This window comes from Capra hircus, chromosome 2, assembly GCF_001704415.2.
Source record: "Capra hircus breed San Clemente chromosome 2, ASM170441v1, whole genome shotgun sequence".
In the NCBI taxonomy this organism is placed as follows: Eukaryota; Metazoa; Chordata; class Mammalia; order Artiodactyla; family Bovidae; genus Capra; species Capra hircus.
In genome coordinates, this window is record NC_030809.1 from 9,118,095 (window position 1) to 9,137,738 (window position 19,644).

At 56.5% G+C, this 19,644-nt stretch overlaps 3 protein-coding genes across 9 annotated transcripts in view; 2 read left to right on the forward strand and 1 right to left on the reverse strand.

Moving 5' to 3' along the window:
- Nucleotides 1-5,957, forward strand: part of CEP85 (centrosomal protein 85) — a 42,961-nt gene extending 37,004 nt beyond the window's left edge. Inside the window, 3 exon segments of the mRNA XM_005676818.3 lie at nt 2,464-2,571; nt 3,724-3,949; nt 4,283-5,957. Of these exon segments, the coding sequence (XP_005676875.2) occupies nt 2,464-2,571; nt 3,724-3,949; nt 4,283-4,443 (495 nt within the window). The 3' untranslated portion in view covers nt 4,444-5,957.
- SH3BGRL3 (SH3 domain binding glutamate rich protein like 3) lies at nt 6,973-8,638 on the forward strand. The gene is made up of 3 exons (XM_018056334.1): nt 6,973-7,322; nt 7,907-8,074; nt 8,186-8,638. The coding sequence occupies exons 1-3, from the start codon at nt 7,275-7,277 to the stop codon at nt 8,249-8,251; spliced, it is 282 nt and encodes a 93-aa protein (XP_017911823.1). The 5' UTR covers nt 6,973-7,274; the 3' UTR covers nt 8,252-8,638.
- The window catches only part of UBXN11 (UBX domain protein 11), a 29,588-nt gene continuing 19,260 nt past the window's right edge, over nt 9,317-19,644 (reverse strand). For all 7 annotated transcript variants that reach the window (XM_018056321.1, XM_018056316.1, XM_018056318.1 and 4 more), the window contains 7 exons: nt 12,754-12,968; nt 12,415-12,492; nt 11,333-11,450; nt 11,105-11,208; nt 9,788-9,861; nt 9,571-9,711; nt 9,317-9,490 (listed from right to left, as the gene is read on the reverse strand). In XM_018056321.1, coding sequence (XP_017911810.1) covers nt 9,334-9,490; nt 9,571-9,711; nt 9,788-9,861; nt 11,105-11,208; nt 11,333-11,450; nt 12,415-12,492; nt 12,754-12,968 — 887 coding nt within the window. In that variant the 3' untranslated portion in view covers nt 9,317-9,333. The remainder of the gene's footprint in view (nt 9,491-9,570; nt 9,712-9,787; nt 9,862-11,104; nt 11,209-11,332; nt 11,451-12,414; nt 12,493-12,753; nt 12,969-19,644) is intronic.

Genomic DNA, 19,644 nt, shown 5'->3' on the forward strand with positions numbered 1-19,644 from the left:
CCCTAGGGGAGCATGAAAGAATCATTGAAAGTAGCGGAGATCAAGGAAGGGTTTCTGGAGACCATGAGGCTTGAAGAAGGAGGAGGAGTTAGCCAGGCAATGAGGAAGCTAGCATAGGATGATACTGAAATTCTGATAGAAGGAACAGCGTGGGTAGGAACACGAAGGCATGTGACAGCAGGCTCATGCATGGAGCTGCAGGTCGTTTGCTAGTGTTGAGTAAGGTGGCAGATGGAGAAGTGGGCTATGGGAGGGCTTGGACTGTCCAGTGAAGTTAGGTTTTATTCTTTAGGTAGGTGATGGGAATCTACTGTAGCATTTCGTTGGGGTGTGATATAGTCAGGTTTGCAGCTCAGACTTGAGTGTGGAAGAAGATTGGCAGTTGGAGAGAAGCAAGGCTGGAGGGCAGGTCTGTTACAGAAATTAAAGACAATTCCTGGTTTCTATTTTGGGCCAGAGTGGGAGTGTCCTTAATTGGGTTCTCCAAGAAATTCTAGGTACAGGTTCTCTTTGGATTCTAAAAGAGGTTTTCACACCAAAACAGGTGAAATGCGCTTCCACCGAGGAACAGCTGAAAGCTCAGTCCTACCATTGCCATCATGTGGGTCTGTTTAGTTTACAGATTTCAAGTCCTCTAAAGAGATGGTCAAGCCTAGTGAATGTTTACATCCATTTATTTTATTACTGTTATTATTTTGGATCTCACTGTGCAGCTTGCAGGATCTTAATTCTGTGTTGGAGATTGAACTTGGCAGTGAAAGCAGGATGTCCTAACCACTGGACAGTCAGGGAATTCCCTACATCCATTTAAAATCCCAAGATTTTAGTAGTTTTTAATGGATCTCAAAGTATGTTTCCCGGAACTCTTGACAACATTTTATTTATTTATTTTTAAAATATCTATTTATTTTTGGCTGCACTAGGTCTTGGTTGCTTTGAGAGGGCCTTCCCTAGCCAGAGCAACTGGTTGCTGCAGCGTGCAGGCTTCTCATTTGCAGCGGCCCCTCTTGGTGCAGAGCACAGGCTCTAGGGTGCGCGGGCTTCAGCAGTTGTGGCGCAGGGGCTTGCTCACCTGCCCCAGGACATGTGGGATCTTCCTGGACCAGGGATTGAACTGGTGTCCCCTGCATTGCAAGGTGTATTCTTAACCACTGGACTACCAGGGAAGCCCTCCACAACATTTTAAATGTATATTTACCCATGATGAGACTTCTAAGACAAATTAAAATGTCAGGTGAATTTGGTGGAATTAGGTGGATTCAAAATGGTCACTTCGGGTCTTTCGTGGTGGTGAGATGTTCTCCTTGGCTATTTAATTTTTTATTAAAACAAAATGGAAAAGCTCAGAAATATTATTTATACTTTTATTTGTCCAAATCAGTTTCAAAACCAGAGGGAAATTGGAATGAACAGAATGAGAGGCACAAGATAACAAGTCCATACCTCCCTCTCCTGACCCTGACCACCCCTAAACACATACACACACATACACATAACTACATTCGGTGACAGAGTGCCCTCTGCTGCTGCTGCTAAGTCGTTTCAGTTGTGTCCTCTTTCTCATCTCTGTCAAAAGCATTTAATATACAGGGCTTCCCTGGCGGCTCAGTGGTAAAGAATCCGCCTGCCAGTGCGGGAGACGCAGGTTCGATCCCTGGTTTGGGAATATCCCCTGGAGAAGGAAATGGCAACCCACTCCAAAAATCTCATGGACAGAGGCGCCTGGCAGACTGCAGTCCATGGGCTGGCAAAAGAGTGGGACACATCTTGGTGACTAAACAACAACTAAACAACAACAGTTGTCAAGGGCATTTGGCTGTGCGCTCCTCGAAGACAGGAATGTCTGGTATTGGTTTCTGTGTCCCTAGTGCCTATCAGTAGTGAGTGCTCAATCAATAATTGAACTCAACTGAAATGACATTCCTTGCCCTCGAGAAAGTTATGGTCTAAGAGAGAGAGGAATCAAGCGCCCAGCCAACAAATGTACTCATAAGCCATGAGTATTAGTTGCAGGGCAAGGTTGGGATTAATTGAATCTGATTTGCAGATGAAGGAAGGTTGAGGTGGGAAGTTTCCCAGGTGACTGGCAGAGCAGAGGGGCATTCTGGGCAAAAGCAAAGAAAAGTGAGCAACAGTATTGGTGCTGGAAGCCAGTCAGTCAGTCTGTGTGACTAGAGTGGAGGCGATGTGGAGGGTAAAGAGAGGTAAAGATAGAGAAGTAGGTAAAGGCCAGGCTGACCTGTTAATAGAATGCTCTTCTGAGGAGCCTGACCTCGGTTGATACATGGTCAGGGGCTTGAGAAGGGTTTTGATGGGAAGTCACAGATCAGGGTTGTTCTAAAATAATCTCTTAGCAGCAGGGTAGGGCTTTACTATTGTGTAGTCCAGACCAGAGGCAATGTGGTCTGACCCAGACTTGTTACCTCTGATGTGTTCTCCCACCCTCCTTGTCATGGGATTCAGAGCCTAGAGCAGGAAGTGGCTCAAGAAGAAGGAACAAGCCAGGCCCTGAAAGAGGAGGCCCAAAGGAGGGAGACAGCCCTGCAGCAGCTGCGCACAGCTGTGAAAGAGGTGAGCAGCACCAGCTAGGCCTCTTGGCATTGTCTTTACAAACCTGATTTCTCTGTGTACTCTACCCATTCCCACTCCCACAAGACGCCCCACATTTTGAGAGGTCTCTTACTAAGCTTCTTTGGAGGAGTAAGAAGGAACATTGGCATCATCCTTTATATTAAAGGTCCTAAGCCTACCTTTGGCTGTAATTATCCAGTAATGCTTTTTGGATATGGAAAATCATTCTCTCTTATTTTGTCTTCTTGCAGCCACAGGTGTGTGGGGTTGGGGATGAAGGGTTCAGGAAGACTGAAGGTTTGGTGATCCTCCTGGAGCAAACAGAGCTGTCAGCAGGGGGCGGTCAAGGTCACTGGCCAAGTGCCTAGGAAGGAGTCTCCAAGAGCGAAGATGGTCATATGGCCCAGTGTGGGTGAAGGGCTGGGACTAGTGGAGGAACTCTGTTTCTTATCTTTAAAACAGAATAGTGGTAGGAAGGGAAGGAGAGTGTGTTAAAGCTGTTGTGGGAAAGGGACACGTGAATGAGCTGGTCTTTGTAGTAAAGCCTGACTCCACCGAGGTGAAAGACTGAAAAGGCAGGGCACTCTTCAGCACTGTGTTCTCCAGGTCAGCAGCTTCTTTAGCCCCTAGCCTTCACCTGCCCAGTGGCCACTAGCTGTCACATTGTCTTTCTTGCCCACTTTATTCCTCTGACACACTGATCAAGCTGGCTAGTGGCCACTTTTGTCAGGGTGGCAGGGAGAGATTGAAACCAGTGTCTCCTCAGATTTCACAGTTCACGTTAAGCCTTCTCTAATAGCCTGGCTAACAGAGTTGGCTGAGGGACTGGCTTCAGATAGAGTTCCGAGGAGCGGGAGTATCTTCTCTAGTTCCTGAGCAGAAACCTGGAGGCTGCTGACTCAGTCTGCTGGGGTGCAGTTTCCTCTCCATTGCTGCGGTCCTCTGGGCCCAACCTACCTGCAGGAGAAACAGCCTGATACTGATTGGGGAGGGGGCAATGCAAAGCCTGTTGGTAGGAGTGGGGAGGGGGGAACATTGCCTTTGTCTCATAGCTTCCCCTTGACACACCATACACGTATAGCCACATTCGTGTGCAGTTACTCTGCTTCTCCCTAGGCCTGAGTTAACATGCTCACCTGTCTATCTGCTCAGCTTTCAGTACAGAACCAGGACCTCATTGAGAAGAATCTGACGCTCCAAGAACACCTGCGACAGGCCCAATTAGGGTCCTCATCTTCATCAGACACAGCTCAGCTGGCATTTGAGCTGCACCAGGAATTGGCCAGTTGTCTTCAAGATCTGCAGGCTGTCTGTAGCATTGTGACCCAGAGGGCCCAGGGCCACGACCCCAATCTCTCCCTGCTCCTGGGCATTCACTGTGAGTCCTTAGACCAGTCTGGGACCTAGGAGAGAGTGGCTTTCATTCTCCTCTCACCCCTATCTACCTTTCTCAGTTAGATGTTAAGTAAATCTGTTTTGGAAGCAGGCATCCTTATGGGTACCTGGGTGTAGGACAAACAAAAAAAAGTGGCCCTTAGGCAGCAAGACTTTTAGCCCATTATCCCTAGCTGTTTTGTAAAAAGTGCCTGCCATGTTCCAAGACCACAGGCCTTAGGTCCTTAGGACTGCCTGTCCACACTGCCCCCTCCACATGAAAGTGTCTTCTGATTTACTTATTAATATTCTGTCAAAATGTTCTTCTCCTCCCCAGCTGCACAGCACCCAGGGACTCAACTAGATTTTCAGAAACCAGATGTGATCAGGAGAAAACTGGAAGAGGTTCAGCAGCTACGCCGTGACATCGAGGACTTAAGGACCACCATGTCAGATAGATATGCCCAGGACATGGGAGAAAACTGTGTCACACAATGAGGAATGCTGGGGGTGGACAAGCTGTGTTCCCCCAGGGAGAATCTGGTCTGCTGAGAGCACCGTCCAGCAGGTCCTGCCCTGACAATCTCTTGCCTCCTATCTGCTGCTATTCCCAGAGAGAAGGGGTGGGAGGGAGGAGGTGTGAGCCTGCATATAGGGCCAAGGGCTGATGAGAGAATTTTGTTTGTCTTGCCCAACTCTGGCTTTGCCTTGTTGGGTTGCATTTATCCTGTCATCCTGATTCACTCTTTTAGGGTGAGTTACTAATTAACTTGCAGGTAAATCCTCACAGACTATTCCCAGTAACAAGCTGATGTCAAAGGCAAACAGGCTGTTAACTCCCTTCTGCATCCTTTGGGATGGATCCACATTCATTCCCACTCTGTACCTTGGTCGTGCTGATGCCCAAAGTTCCTTAGAAGGGCCGGGAAAGGCTGAGTACCAGTAACAGTAGCCATTTAAGAATCCTCCGGCCCTTTGTGCCAGCCTTCTTGGGACCTGAGCTGGCTCTGGACTTTCCTAGGCCCAGGTCCACTCCTCCTTCCTCAGGGCTCTTGTTCTCACTGATGCCTCAGGGTAATCTGCTCATTAGCAAAGTATTTGCTAGGATTAGGGGCCTGGGAATTATACCCAGGGCTCCTTTATCTGTGCTATCATGCCTATTTACAGGAGACCCACTCAAGCTGCCCCGTGCCCTTGGGGCTCTGATCATGTAGTTAGCACAGCCCCTTTGTCCTTTGTTCTCAGGCTGGCCAGGTAGCCCCTTCTTGGGCTTTGAGTGCAGACTCTTCTATGGTTCTGGGTTGATACCACAAGGCACTGTCAAGCTGCTCACCCCCTTCCCCCAAGGCTGGGGCCAGTGCCTGGCCTTCTGATTTGTGCCTCTCTCGTGTTTGGGCATGGGGGTCCTTTCCCTTTCCTGCTCTGGGCTCCTTGAGAGTTGAGAGTAGCCAGTACAGGTCAGCTTCAAGGTATAGCGTTTGTGTTTTTAGTTGTTTCTCTGGGGCCTTCGGAGCTCTGCTTTCTGGTTTCTTTTGCCTCTTTGTTGAGAGAGCATCTTGTAGTCCTTTGTGTCTGGTCCTTGGCCAGCTCAAGGTTTCCTCTGGATCTGGAGCCAGGGCTGTGAGGGGGGAGTCCTGAGCAGTGCAGGAGTCTAGAGCCAGCCACTGGGAGGTGGTTGCTAAGCTTTGGGCTAGCAGGGCAGCATCCTGGACCTCACTCCCAGGCCTGAATGAGACTCCTTCTTAAGTGCTTTTACAAGTTGGTGTTTTATTTATGGAGTGACTTAAGCCTCCATTCAAAGCATCCCCACCCAGCTGTCCCCTCAGTCTCTGGGCTCCTGCCTGCTCAAAGCAGAGCTGCCCGGTTGGTCTCCACCCTGAATTGGGAGCCCAGCCACCATGCTCACGGGTATTTTTCCTCATAAAGTTTATAAGCAGTTATTTATATGAATCCTTGTTATGTCAACTAGTTTGTATTGCCTATTTTGTTTACAAAATAAAAATTTAACAGACTCCTCAGTTTTCCATTGCCTTCCGTCACCATCATCTCATACTCCACCCCTCATTTTGGCTTGTTGGGGCCAAAGCCTGGGTGTTTAGCCAAGTTCTCCAAATAGCAGGAAAGAGGGAACTTTGGCAGGTCCAGCCTCATGTTTGTATCTCTACCACTTCTGCTCCTCTGTCTGTGGAGACAGATAAGATCTCTTCCCACAGCACTTTGTATTGTATGATGCTGCCCTGAGTCATAGAGCAAGTTTGTCGGAGTTTCAGTAATCCTGACAAGGAAGTCTGCTGCCTGTGCGTTGCTGCAGGGAAGTGGCTTCCCCAGAGCAAGGCAGGGCACTGTTTGCCTCCAGGAGCTAGGCTTGTCTTCCTGGGTTATTCTTTGGGCCCTGGACCTGGGGAGACTTCTGAGGAGTGTCAGGTCCTACTCCACACAGATAGCTGAGTCTCCAAAGTTGGGCTGGTTGCTGCCTGGTATACTCCCTGCATTTTGCTGGGAGTTAGGTTTTTGGAGGGTCATCTGCATCATGAAGTCAGGGTGGGGCTGGGGCCACCCCAAGACCAGCTGTGGATTTTTAACAAGGGCCCAGCCAGGCTCGGGAACCCCACTGCCAGCCTCTGCCTGCACCGGGTCCAGAGCTAGAATCCTTTCTCACCTTGGCCCCCAGTTGGCTCTCTGAGGGCGTGGCCCTGTCTCCGGCCACCACCCTTGTCTGAACCTGCCTGTGAGCGGGAGAGGAGCTCTGGGGGAAACTCGCAGCGAGGGGTTGTCACTGACGTGGCGTGCCCCGCGGGGTTAGCTATGTGTGGGTGGCCGCAAGGACAATGCTCGACTGGAGCCAGGTTCCCTAGGCGGGGAACTGAGAACAGCCCCGAGCTTTCAAAGCCCGGAGCTGAGCAGCGGCGTCGTGGCACCCAGGGGAGGGCAACCAGTTGGGTGCAGCAAACCTGGGCGAGGCTGAGGCGGCCTCTGCCAAGCCCCTGCCCCCGCCCTTTCCATCAGATCGCTCCCTGGCCTTACACTGTGAGCCCCAGGCCGGGGAGGGCTGAAACGGGCGGCCCTGCGTGGGACGCGGGTCCCCGGCGCGCCCAGTCCCCAAGCGGGAGGGGAGGGCCCCCCCCCCCCCCCGGCGGTGCGCGGGGCGGGGTCGCGCAGGCCCCGCCCCGGCTGCACGCCTGTCCGCGCCGCCCATTGGTCCCGAGAGCGGTGACTCGCGGGCTGAGCAGGAAGGAAACCGCTCCCGAACGCGGCGGCCTCGTCTCTAGGCCGTGCAGCTGCTGCCACCGCCGTCTGTCTGCCTGTCCTCCTGTCGGTCCACCCGCAGCATGAGTGGCCTGCGCGTCTACAGCACGTCGGTCACCGGCTCCCGCGAAGTGAGTGTGCGCCCTGGGCTAGAGCGCGGGCGGCGGTTCCGGGGCTCTGGACCCGACGCCTGGGACCCGCCCCCAGGGCGGGGGCGCCGAGGTGCTGGGCATGGCCTCCGGGAGTTGGGCTGGGGGCAGGTTCTACAGCCCCATCCTGAGCCTTGAACATTTACTGAGGGCATCCTGGGACCTCCGCACCCCCACTACGAGGCCGATCCTTGACCCTGTCCTTATCTGGCCCTTCCTCCCTCCACTGTGTCTGTACTTGGGGCGGGGATGGCCCCTTAGCAGCCTCCACCCAGGCCTGCCCTGCTTTCCCCTTGCTGAGCCTCTGGCTCTCCCCACCCTGAATTTCTCACTTACCTTCACCCTGACTCCCCTCCTCATGTTTGGTGGTCCCTCTCTTCTTCCACACCACCACAAGCCTGACTCATCCTCCCAACTCCCTGTGGCCAGAACCCTCCCCTAGGGTGTGTAGGGGGACAGGGGGGACCAAAGCTCCTGACCACAGCCCCTTTGTCTCTGCCCAGGGTTCTCCCCCTCAATCTTCCAGGCTGCTTGCTAACCCCTACCCGCCCTCTGCCCCCACCCAGATCAAGTCCCAGCAGAGTGAGGTGACCCGCATCCTGGATGGGAAGCGCATCCAGTACCAACTAGTGGACATCTCCCAAGACAACGCCCTGCGGGACGAGATGCGAGCCTTGGCCGGCAACCCTAAGGCCACCCCACCCCAGATTGTCAACGGGGACCAGTATTGTGGGGTATGGGCCTCGGGGCTGGGGGTGGAGGAAACGTTACAGGAGGACACCAGCCTGAGTCACCTGAGACAGCACACCAGCACTCTGGTGACCGCTTCTCTTCCCCTCCCCTAGGACTATGAGCTCTTCGTGGAGGCTGTGGAACAAAACACACTGCAGGAGTTCCTGAAACTGGCCTGAGCCAAGTCACCCCCCTGGACTTCGTCATCACATTCCCCGCCCCCAGCGATCACCCTGCCATGAAGGACCTTGTGACCAACTCCCTGTTATTCCTAACCTTCTGAACGGGGAGCCCCTCCCCTCAACCCAAGACCCCTTCTCCTCCCCTAACTGTAAGCCCCCTCTTCTCCATTCAGCAGCAACATTCCTCACCCACCGGTCTCAGAAATTGTCTTAAGCAACAGCCCAAGTGCTGGTTGTCCTCAGCTCGGTCCTGAGGCTGCCACCCTGCCTGGCACTGGCTGATGGGCACCTTTGTTGATTCCATTAGCCAAGGCTCTGCCAAAGGCCCCGCAATCCCTGTCCGGGAGCACCACAGAAACAATTAAATGTTCCATTCCATTGGCACCGTGTCTGTCTGGTGTGGCCTGTGCCTCCCGGGTCCCGGCTCTGAGCAGAGCTGGTGGCAGACGTGACTGTGCTGAGGCTGTGCTCGGTGGGCAGGTCGACTGGCAGTCCCGTGTGGCACCTTTGTGTGTGACAATGCATGTGTTTGGATATATGCCCAGATCACACACACACACACAATTGTGCTGGGCCGTCGGTTTCTAGAGATGCTGGGGGGCGGGTCACCCTGCAGTGCCCGTGCATGTGGTGGTGCCCATGATGCGCTTGTGCCCTGGTGTGCACTGCACGTCTGCATGCCAGTCAGTAACAGGGCGGCACCCTATGCCCTCCTGCCTGTGTCCTGACAGCTCAGCTCGGTGTGGGGGTGTCGTGGAAGTGGGTGCCCAGGTGCAGTTCTGCCAGGGCGGGGGCAGTGGCTCTCATGCAGTGTTGAAGCGTCCCTATGTGCTTGTCCTGTGCGTGTCTGGGCTCAGGGATCCGCTGGCCCAGGAGGTGCCGGGCCCGGGCAGGCCCAGGCCCTCCCTCCCCTGGAGCAGCTTAGCCCTCGGGGCAGAAAGAGGAACCTACAGGACAAAGACCCGGGGCCAGGGCCGCCAGCTGGGGCTCGGGTTACGGCGGATCCTCAGAGCTAGCGCAGTGGGGCTGCCCGGCCAAGAGAGCCTCACGGAGCAGCCGGTATCAGGCGGGCGGGCGGTTTATTTGGGGCCGGGGGCAGGCGGCAAGGCCCGGCGAACCCGAAGCAGCAGCGTGGCATTGGGCACCAGACCCGCGGCCTGCAGTGTGAGCGCGTCGTCGTTGTAGACTGTGGGCGGGAACGTACTGAAGATCTCGAAGGTGGTGGGCTCCACGGCCCTGGGGACAGGGAAGCACAGGTCAGGCTGGGTCGTGGCACTTGAGCCCCACTTTGGTCGCCAGCCGTGCCCAACGCCCACCTGGCCTGTGCGAGCAGGGCGCGCACATCGCCGACCCTGTCTTCCGGCCGCATCATCAGGAGGAAAGCCTGCTCGCCGTTCTCAGACTTGATGCGCAGCATGGACAGCCGGGGCGCCGGCGACTCCGGAGACTCCCGGCTCCTGCGGACCCAGAGGGCGTCGGTGCTCCCCCGAGGAACCCAAGCCCAGCATCCTCACCTCTCCACTCGGCCCTCACCTCGCACGCTCAGCAGCCAAGGCAGGCGTCTCCACCACGATCTCCTGGATCCTGACAGGCAACGGGCAGCAGTTCTGGAAAGCATTGATGGAGTGACAGAGCCCTGGGCCCTGCCAGAGTCAGGGCCTCCCCCAACCCCTACAGGGGACGTCTCCCTGCCCAGGGATGGATGAGACCAGTGAGCCAAAAGTGGCCCAGTGTGTAAACCCGGGCCCAAGGAGAGGAAACAGAAGGGAAGCTTTGGGAGGTGACTCCATCATTCCCTCATTCTAGTGGGGAAGACAGAATCCGACAGGCAGCGACCAGGCTGGATGCCTAACCCAGCATTTCCCTAGGGAAATGACACCTGAGCTGACTGAAGGGTGAAGAGGAGTTCTTAGAAATGGAAGTGGAGGGGACAAGGATATCCCAGATAGCATAGATGAGAGAAGGCTTCTGAGAAGAGGTGATACATTTAAGAGTCTGGAAAATCCTATGGATGGAGCCTGGTAGGCTACAGTCCATGGGGTCACAAAGAGTCGGACACAACTGAGCGACTTCACTTTCTTTCCTTCTTGGTTCATGGGGATCAGGCTGGACTGGGAAGAGAGAAAAGGTAAAAGATGGGAAGAGGACCAGGAAGGAATGACAGGCTTTACCTAGGAACCACTGGAGGGTTTCAACAGGAAAGAGACAAGATCCAATTTGCATTTTTAAAAGGGCACAGAGGCTGCTAGGGAAGGATGGCTGGCAGGGTGGGAGTCGAGGTGAGGTCAGTGAGGGGGCCACTGCAGTTGTCTGGGAGACACGGGAGCCTGGGCTAGGTTGACAGGGACAGAACTGGAGAGGAGATGGATTTGGGAGCAGTTCTGGGGATCGACAGATCTGGCAGGACTTGGCCACGTGTGGTGAAGGCAGAGTTGGGGGTGGAAACGGGTTTGGTACCTTTCACAGGGGGAGGGGAGGACAGGGAGTGAGAAGAGGGCATGGTGAGTTCTGTGAAGCCCAGGAAGGTGTATTTCGGACTGAACCTTGAGGTGGCCTGGACTTGAGCTTACCCCCAGCTAGAGTCCCCTGACCTGCCTGTTCTTACAGCTCCTGCCCCCATATTGTGTCTGAAGCTCTCTGGTCCTCACTCAGAGCCCTCAGCAGCCCCATCATTTCCAGGAGACCATGGAACAGCTAGCTGTGAGGGGCCTGTCTCTCCATGCAGGCCATCCTGAGGGACCCCCAAGCCTGAGCCTCCAGATTAACCATTGCTCTGGCTGGCTGGGTGAGGGTTGATGGCAACCACACACACACACACGGTAAGGCCTGGGGAGCCAGGGCTGGGCTCACCTGCAGGGTGTCCCGGATCGGGCCCCGGATGTCAATCACCTCGCCTTGTCGGATCACAAATTTGGGGAGCCTGTTCAGAAACTTCTCGGCGGTCATCCTGGAGCCTGCAGGGAAGGCATCGGGGAGCCTTGGTCAGGTGGGGACTGGAGTGATGCTGGAGGAGGCTCACCTGGAGCTTGTTGGGCACAGCATTCCTACCACCTGGCTCAGCCGCAGGGCCGAGCTCACCTGGATGCTCTATGCTGTCCAAGGGTTTTCGAATCCTCTGCAGGCCCACCACGCGGCCCTCACCTGGGAACGGGTCCAGCCCGTTCTCTGGGTAGACCTGACTGCGCAGGTCACTCACCTGGCAAGAAGGAAGGGAAACAGCGGCAGACACAGCTCTTCAGCCCTGGGCTTCATCCCCACCCCTCCGTGCCCAAACAGAGGCCCCAGGAACAGGCCCGCGGGGTGGCCTGCCGCAATCCCCATGTTGCAGATGAGGGAACCGAGGCCCTGGGAGAGAGCAGGAGAGCTGCTGTTCATGCTGCTCTCAGCCACCTGACCCTTGCTCTCCCTGCAAGCTCCCTGCCTCACGCCAGCTGGAGTCACAGTGCTGACATCCCCCTCCCAGAGCAGGGGAGGGATGAGGGTGTTTAGGAGAGGGCAAAGCCTGGCTTGGCATGCACTGCCTTGAACACCCCCGGTCGTGACTCACGGTAGTTTCCAAGCCGGGCTGGCACGCGCTGCCTCACATGCTCACATTGTGGAACTAACGCACCACCCTCGGGGCATGGCCTCAGGTTGGTCCAGTCACCCTCATTTCACCGCCCACCGCCCCCACAGCAGGGGGCTGGCTGCACCTCAAGTTCTTTAGTCCCAACATCTGCTTCCTCCCAAGGCACTGCCTTCCACCCCAAAGAGGAGGTGCCAGGAGCCCCTGGGAGCATCCAGGTCGCCTCTGTACAGACACTTCGCTGTCCCCAGTTGGTCCAGGTGTCCTGGACATGGTGGAGGAGGGTCCCAGGCTGAAGGCTGTGCTTCGAGGCAGCCAGCAGGGGGCACTGCCTGCTGCTCAGCCTCCAGCCTTCCCTGCTGCTGCTGCTGCAGCTGGAGCCCCAGGGGCCACCACAGCCTCCCAGCTCCCTTCCCAGGCTGGTTTCAGGCTCCTTCTCCTTCTGGAGAGGTCATCAGATGGTGGGGGGTGGGGGAGCAGGAGGGTCCCCTGAGGTGGGCAGCACCTCTAGGTGAGGCCTGAGAAAGCAATCCCACCCCCTGTGCAAAATCCCCACACTGGGAGTGCGTAAGTGGTTCTGGGATCAGCCCATCACCTTAAAGGGGACGCCATCAGGGTACAGCCGCTGGAGCTCTGAAGGGAAGAAGCCATCCAGTATGTCTCGAAGACAGCGCTGTGGGGAGAGAGGTTGGATGAGGCCTGGGCTGGACCCTGTTTCCTGTCTAGATGGCAGGCTACTGGGGCGGGCTCCCTCTGTGGATCCTACTCTGGAAGTAGGGCCCCAGGGCTTGGGTGGGTAGGGGTGCTGCTGAAGGCTGCACATGAGCCTGGGGTGCTGGGGGAGAGCTGGGCCCATTTAATAGTGAGCAAGAGGTCGGCCACCGGAGCAGCTTGAGGGTGCTTGGGCCTGTCTCCCCTTCCCCGTCACACCTACCTGCGTGGAGGGATCATGGAAGGGCCGGAAGGGCCCATCGAACATCACGATGCCGTTCCGGTAGAGCCTCAGCGGGATGGGTTCAAGGGTCCGGAGCGGCACTCTGTCGGGCACCGGCATCAACTGGGCGTCGCTGTCTCCCACCAGCTCGCTGAGATCTTTCAGGCTGGCCAGCAGCCTGTCAAAGTCCACCTCGGGGGGAACCAACGAGTCCCCTGGCAAAGGGGACGGACACCCATGAGCCTCTCTTCGGGGCTGCTGTGTGCTCTGGGGCCCTGGCCTTCATGGCCCCCTCCCACGCTGGGCAGGGGACTTAGCATCTCTTTAAGTGACCCCCCTGGGGAGGGAGAAGGACAGCTGACCTAGGTAATAATACTGGCTGTCTTTTAGTGAGCATCTGCTCTGTGCTAGGGGTTTACCATCTATTATCCTGTTCTCTCTTCATACCAACCCTATGCTGTAGGGACTATGAACATCCCCATTTTCCATATTAGGAAACGAAGGGCTAGAGGTTAAAGGCTGGCCTAGGGACACACACAGTAAGTGGTGGGAGCAGGACTGATCCCGGGTCAGATGTGCCAGGCACGGAGTTAGCAGCTGAAAGGCTCAGTGCCGAGTTCCCAGCAGTCTGAGCTCAAATTCCAGCTCTTTCCTTCTCCCTGCGTCACCCTGGTCAAGCCATTTCACTGCTCGGCACCAGAGCACTCTCTTCTGGAAGGGGATGATGACAGTACGAGGAGGGCTATGAGGATCCCAGAGGACTTCCAGCAGAGTCCTGAGGAATGGGCCTCAGGCCAGGCCAGAGGCTACGAGGCAGGGCTTACTCAATCTCCATTTTACACAAGAGGAAACAGGCCCACAGAGACAGAAAGTGACTTGCCCCAGGCCACTTGGCGAGTTAGAAGTGGTTGAGCTGAAATCTGTTTTTCCTACCCATCTGCGCCATCAGGAGAGGGAGGGGAGGGTCAGGACAGCCACTGGACAGAAGGGACATGGGACAGACCTTGGGTTGGACATACATTTCTTGAGTCACAGAGCCCTTTGACAAGCTGACAGCTTTGGCCTCTGCTTCTCCATATAGCTGTTCCTAAGCTTCATGGGGTGTAGGTGGGGCGGTGGGGACAGTCAGGACAGGTGCCAGCGCAGAAAGGGGGACAGGGCAGCTGGGATGCTGGTGGGGGGCAGGCCAGGAGCCTGTTCTGTCTTTGAAGGGATCTAGCCCCTAAGTAAGTCATCTACTAGGGTGGCAAGGCTGCAAAATACTGGTGCCTGGGGACTTCCCTGGCAGTCCAGTGATTAAGACTCTGTGCTTCCAATACAGGGGGCGCAAGTTTGATTCCTGCTAGGGGAACTGAGGTCCCACATGCCTGCCACACGGTGCAGCCGAAAGCAAACAAATGAAAACAAGCAAACACCGTTGGGGCTTTCTGGTCCTTCTTGGAAGCTGTTTTTCACCACGACAGCCAGGGTGCGGCAGGATGTGGGTCAGGTTTCTGGGGACCCAGTTCCTTCCCCCACAGAAGTGCAGTGGCTTTACCGGGGAAGTACAGATGTGGGTGGCCCTGCTTCCTGTTGCCTTTGTGGCTGCTGAAACGGTAGCCCCGCTGGCCTTCCCCTCTGCCTGTCTGCACCTGCTACTGCTGTAGGGGCTGCACCTGCCTCGCCCTCTCCTAGGGTCCCCCGGGGTCCCTGAGGCTCCCAAGAAAAATTCACAGAACATCCTGGGTATCCCTGGTATGAGTCAGAACAACATCAAGACACTATTTTCCTTTAATAACTAACTACTTTCAGAACATCTCGGTAAACCTAAAAATAACAACAGAGCAGCTCATCACTTTCCATGCCTGCCCCTGTCCCTAGCTTCCTACAGATGGGAAAGAGAGGCCCAGGAAGTCACGTTACTCGGCCAGAGGAGGCCATGCAGAGCAGAGGCGAGAGGAGCCGCCTCCTGGGGCCTGGGCTCTTTCAGGGAGCTGACGGGTCGACAGGGGGAAGGCGCAGGCAGAAGGCCAGGGGAGGACGCCCAGAAGCAACAAAAGGGAAAAGGACAGTTTGCCAAGGAAATCTCTCCCAGCCAGGGTGGAGAAGTGAAAGCAGGGTGGGCTGGCAGGTATCAGATGCCGCAGATCCAAAGTGAGACAAGGCACCCCCAGAGAAGGAAACGCAGCTCTGGACAAACCAGGGCTGAAAGAATAAGGCAGGAAGGGCCAGGCATCACCCTCTCACAGCAGGGAGTGCTCAACAGAAGCTGGGCCCCCCCACACCCTCCAGCAACCTGGCAGCCATGTCACATGGGATGAGGCAGGTCAGACAGAGGTCAAGTGGGGCACTTCCTCTCTGAGCTGCAGCTTCTCCAGGGAGTTGGGGGGAGATACTAGAACTCTCTGACTACGTGGCGAGCACCGAGAGGCAGGCCTTCCTGCTTCCACTCTACAGATGAGGGGCCTGGGCCCGAGGAGGCGACACGCCCCGGGTCACGCCACGTGCAGGGCCCAGGTGACCCTCGGCCTTTGTCCTCTGTTGCCTCTCAGTGCTGGTTCTCTGGATTCTGCTTACGGGTTCCTCCCCAAGGAGGGGCACAGTGCAGGGAGACCCTCACCCGACTTGTGAGGGCCCATGATTTTACTTCCGGAGGGGAGTGCTGAGGCTCGGAGATCAAGTCACGCTCCCTGGGCCCAGCTCCCCAGATCCTCGGGGCCCCAGCTCTGCAGCCACCATCGGCAGGCTCTCCGGACTCGCGCTCTGGAGCCGTACGAGCAGGGCTACCACTTCCTAGCTGTGGGACCCTGGGCACGTGGGCCAGCGTCTCTGGGCCTCAGCTTCCTGTTCTACACAACGAGGCCGATAACAGGCCCCGCTTCACAGGGCTGCAGGGAGGCTCACAGGAAGTGCCTGGCAGACAGGGCCGCTGTCGCCACTCACAGCCCACCCTCTTGCTCATCTCAGGGTTTAGGGTGCCCTCTCACCACCTCTGAGGAGAGGCCCTTGTCAGGAGCCCCTCCCCTCACCCCCAGGCCTGGGTCCCTGTTCCTCCTGGGCTTCTGGAACCCTTGGGCCCACTCTTGGTCCTTGTCACAGGTTGCTGTCATTCTGTCTGTCTTCCTGGCAAGAGCATCCAGCCCTGAGCCTGGCCCAGAGAGGGTTGCTCAAGAAGCCCTGGGTCCATTCCCCACCCACCACCCTGCCATCCAGCAAGCGTGCCCAGAGCGGCCATGCTCTGCCCTCCCCGAGTGGCACGGCAGTGCCCACACCCAGGTTCTGCCCTCCTCAGGCTCAGACTTGAGCAAAGGAGACAGGGAGACAGACAGTGCCCGTGGCCTGTGGTTAAGTGCCACCAAGGGGGCCACAGGGCCCACAGGAGGGTTAGACCCTGCGACTATGCATGGGTGAGTGGGGGGGCCCACCCTCGTGGGAGGCCAGCTGGCTGCCATGATATGCCAGCAGTGCCCGAAGCATCCCAGCAGGCCCGTCCCCAAGCACCCAGGTGAAGGCGGTTGAACAGGAAGCAAACCCACCGTTTCCACGCACCTGCAAGCCAGGCCCTGCTCTGGGGACTTCGCCTACAGTTACTCCGCTCTTCAGAGGAACCAGCAGGGAAAAAACAGGCCCCCAGAGTCTGGTTACCTCTGGCACCACAACCAGCCTGACTCAGCAGGGTCTGACGGCTCGGGCCGCGCCTCTGAGGGTTGTGCTGCCCATCCCCCCTCACCCTGTGCAGGGGCTCTGACCACCCAGGCCCTGCATGGGCCAGTCAGTGCATGGGCACCTGCCCTGGCCTTTGGGTCGAACAAGCCCTGTGCTGGCGCTCTGGAGCACCGCAGGGCCAGAGCAGTAAATGGACACAGCCACTGGTCACTGACTGCACGTCGACCTGAGAGGACGCTCCACAGCCTAGGGGCACGCGGGCTCTCCATGGCCTGGGGAGGGGGCTGGTCACTTGTGCCATCTCCTCACTTCACAGAGCAGGATGTGGACTCAGAGGGGAAAGCGGTCTCCCCGTACAGGGTCTGATCTGACCCACGCCCCCCTCTTCAGCCAGGGCCTTTAAGGCTTTCACTCTAACGCAGGGCCCCTAACCATGCGCCCAGGCAGCTGCAGGGCGGCACCATTCCTGGCGCCAAGCAGGCGCTCCATGCACATTTGCCCGAGCAGGTGGGCTTTGAGCTGAGCTTCAAAGGAGTGGAGAAAAAGGGGGCAGGGCACTTGGCGGGGGGAGTGGTCACAGCACAGGCCTGAGCTGGTGGGAGGCGGCCAGCCTGCCTGAGGTCTAGGCCGACCCAGTTCCAGGGGCTCGAGGGCCGCCTGCGGATGAGTGAAGCCGGCTGCAGCCCCACAGAGGAGGCAGGGTGGCTTCTGGAGCGGAGATACAGGAGCCTGGGCTTGGGGAAAAGGGTTGGGGAGGTGGGGATGGTAGGAGGAAAGCAGGAACTGGACGAAGGGTTGGAGGACTGAAGTGCTCAGAGGGGTGGGCAGAAGGGAGTGAGGACTCAGAGTTGGCCACAGTGCTCAGCCCTGAGGCGCGGCACCTGACTCGAAGGTGGTTAGGACCAGAGCCGAACGGTGCCTTTCATGTCTCTCTGCACACCCTGCAGCGCCTGGCACAGCCTCCATGCAGCTTACTGGTGGGAAGGGGTGAACGACCTGGCCTGGGGCTAAGCCCTTGCAAGGCTTCCTCTCAAGCCCCTGGGCCCTTCGTTGGCCTCCCTAAGGCAAGAGTCCCAGGCTCTAGAATGTTTGGATCAGCCTGTTTGCCTAATACAGATACCCCAGCTCACCTGTCAGCTGGCCTGCTGCCCCAGGGTCTGCAGGGGGTGGAAGCCAACAGCTGTTGTTGAGTCACTAAGTCGTATCTGACTCTTTTGTGACCCCCATGGACTGTAGCCCTCCAGGCTCCTCGGTCCATGGCATTTCCCCAAGCAAGAAGACGGGAGTGGGTTGCCATTTCCCTCTCCAGGGGATCAGACAGCCTAAGAAACCGGCCAGAGCAACAGGGCCAGCCAGAGACCAGCTTCAGGGACCTGAGGACCCTTGGGGCAGGGGCAAGCTGGCCCCTGGGGACAAGGCTCTGGGGAGAAGAAGGGGAAAAGCTGCAGCAGTCCCTGGAGAAAGAAGCTGCTAGAAATGAGAAACATGTTCCTCTGGCAGGAGAGCTAACTTGAGGCCCCTCCCTGTTGAAGAATTGAAAGGCAGAAGAAAGAGGACACAAACGGAAAGCTCGTGGCCGGGTGGCTTTCACAGGCGACTTCAGAGCAACCGTACTCCGAGCAAAAGCAACAACAGAGGGGAGGTGGGGGCTGCTCTCTTTTTGAGGGAAGAGGCTGGAATCCACAGAGCCAGGTCCAGAAACCAGCTGTCTGGTCTGACCTCTTCCCCAAAGGAGCAGGGAGGCCCCACTGCCCAGGAGGAAGTCTGGCTTCCAACAAGTCAGCAGGGCCACATGAGGCCTGAGCCGGCTCACCACACGGGGTGGGGTGGGATGGGGTGTGTGTGTGTGTGTGTATGCGTGCGCAGTGCTGGCAAGGCCTTTGGTCCTAGACCCTAGGGAGGGACATTCTTATAGCTTCTGGCAGTTGCCTACCAGGTCTCACCTCTCATCGGGGCAGAGGTCCTTGGAGACACTCAGCACTCTGCATAGGGTTCAGCTCCTGGCATGGCCTGGGTGCCATACAGTCCCTCAGCTTTGCCATGTCCCAAATGGACTGGGCATCTTCCCCATAGCCATGCTCCCCAGTGTCACCCCAGGTTCCTCCCACCCTCTCCCTGATGTACATTCAATTGTCAAAAGCATGGATTCTCTTCATAAATCTCTCTGCTCTGCCCATCTTCACCAGCCCCACTCGTATGCTGGGCATCATATTATCTTCCAGCCTGGATGACTGTAACCACCTCCCAGTGGGCTCTCAGCCTTAAGTCTTGCCCTTTCCCTCAACAGTCTTCAGACTTAAGTCTCTCCATTTCCTTATCTGTAAAATGGAATCATTCCTGGCGCATGTCAAGGCTATTTATAAAAATGCTATAAGTTAGTAAGTGTGGTAAAAATGGGAAATGATACTTTTGCAAAAACAGTGAAGGGGTTGTACCCCGAGACTTAGGGGGATCTGCCCAAAGTGCAGAAGGTGGGACTCTCAGGTTTTCAGCCTGGGTTTTTACCCAGCAGTAAACTTATGAAATTAAGACAGGGCAGCTGTCTTCCAGATGGTCCCCTGAGGGCCAAGCTCATGCTCCCAAGAGGCTGTCGCTGCCTTCTGACGGCGGAAAACAATGAGAGCTCCCATTTGTGGACTGACAACCAGCAAGGTCAGTGCCAGATGCCACATGCAACTCACTGGCTCCTAATTAACTCCACGGGGAAGAACGAAAGTGAAAGGCGCTCAGTCGCGTCTGACTCTTTGCAACCCCACGGACTGTATGTAGCCCGCCAGGCTCCTCTGTCCGTGGGATTTCCCAGGCAAGAATGCTGGAGTGGGTAGCAGTTCCCTACCCCAGCCCCATCTACAGATGAGGAACTGGAGGCTCAGAGAATGGAACTTGAGTATCCAAATCACACCGGGGCTAGGTGGGAGGGCGGAGATGAGAACCCACCTCGCATCCTGGTCACACCCAGGAGAAGTGTGACCTACTCCACAGCCTGGAGAACTACCTTCCAGGCAATGATGGAAAAATGGACCCAGCTTTCAGAACCCAGCCAGCTCAATGGCCCCAAATCTCTGGAGTGCATCCCTCTAGATATTAGCAGTCGAGTTAAAAAGTGGTGGCGTTCCACCGAAGTGGGTGGATTCCAATGGTTTGCTACAAATCAACCTGGAGAGGCAGTCTAAAGAGGTGGCTGAGCCCTTGGACTGAGGGGCGGCTTCCAAAGGAGGGGGAATCGCTTCTAAGGGCCACAGCTTT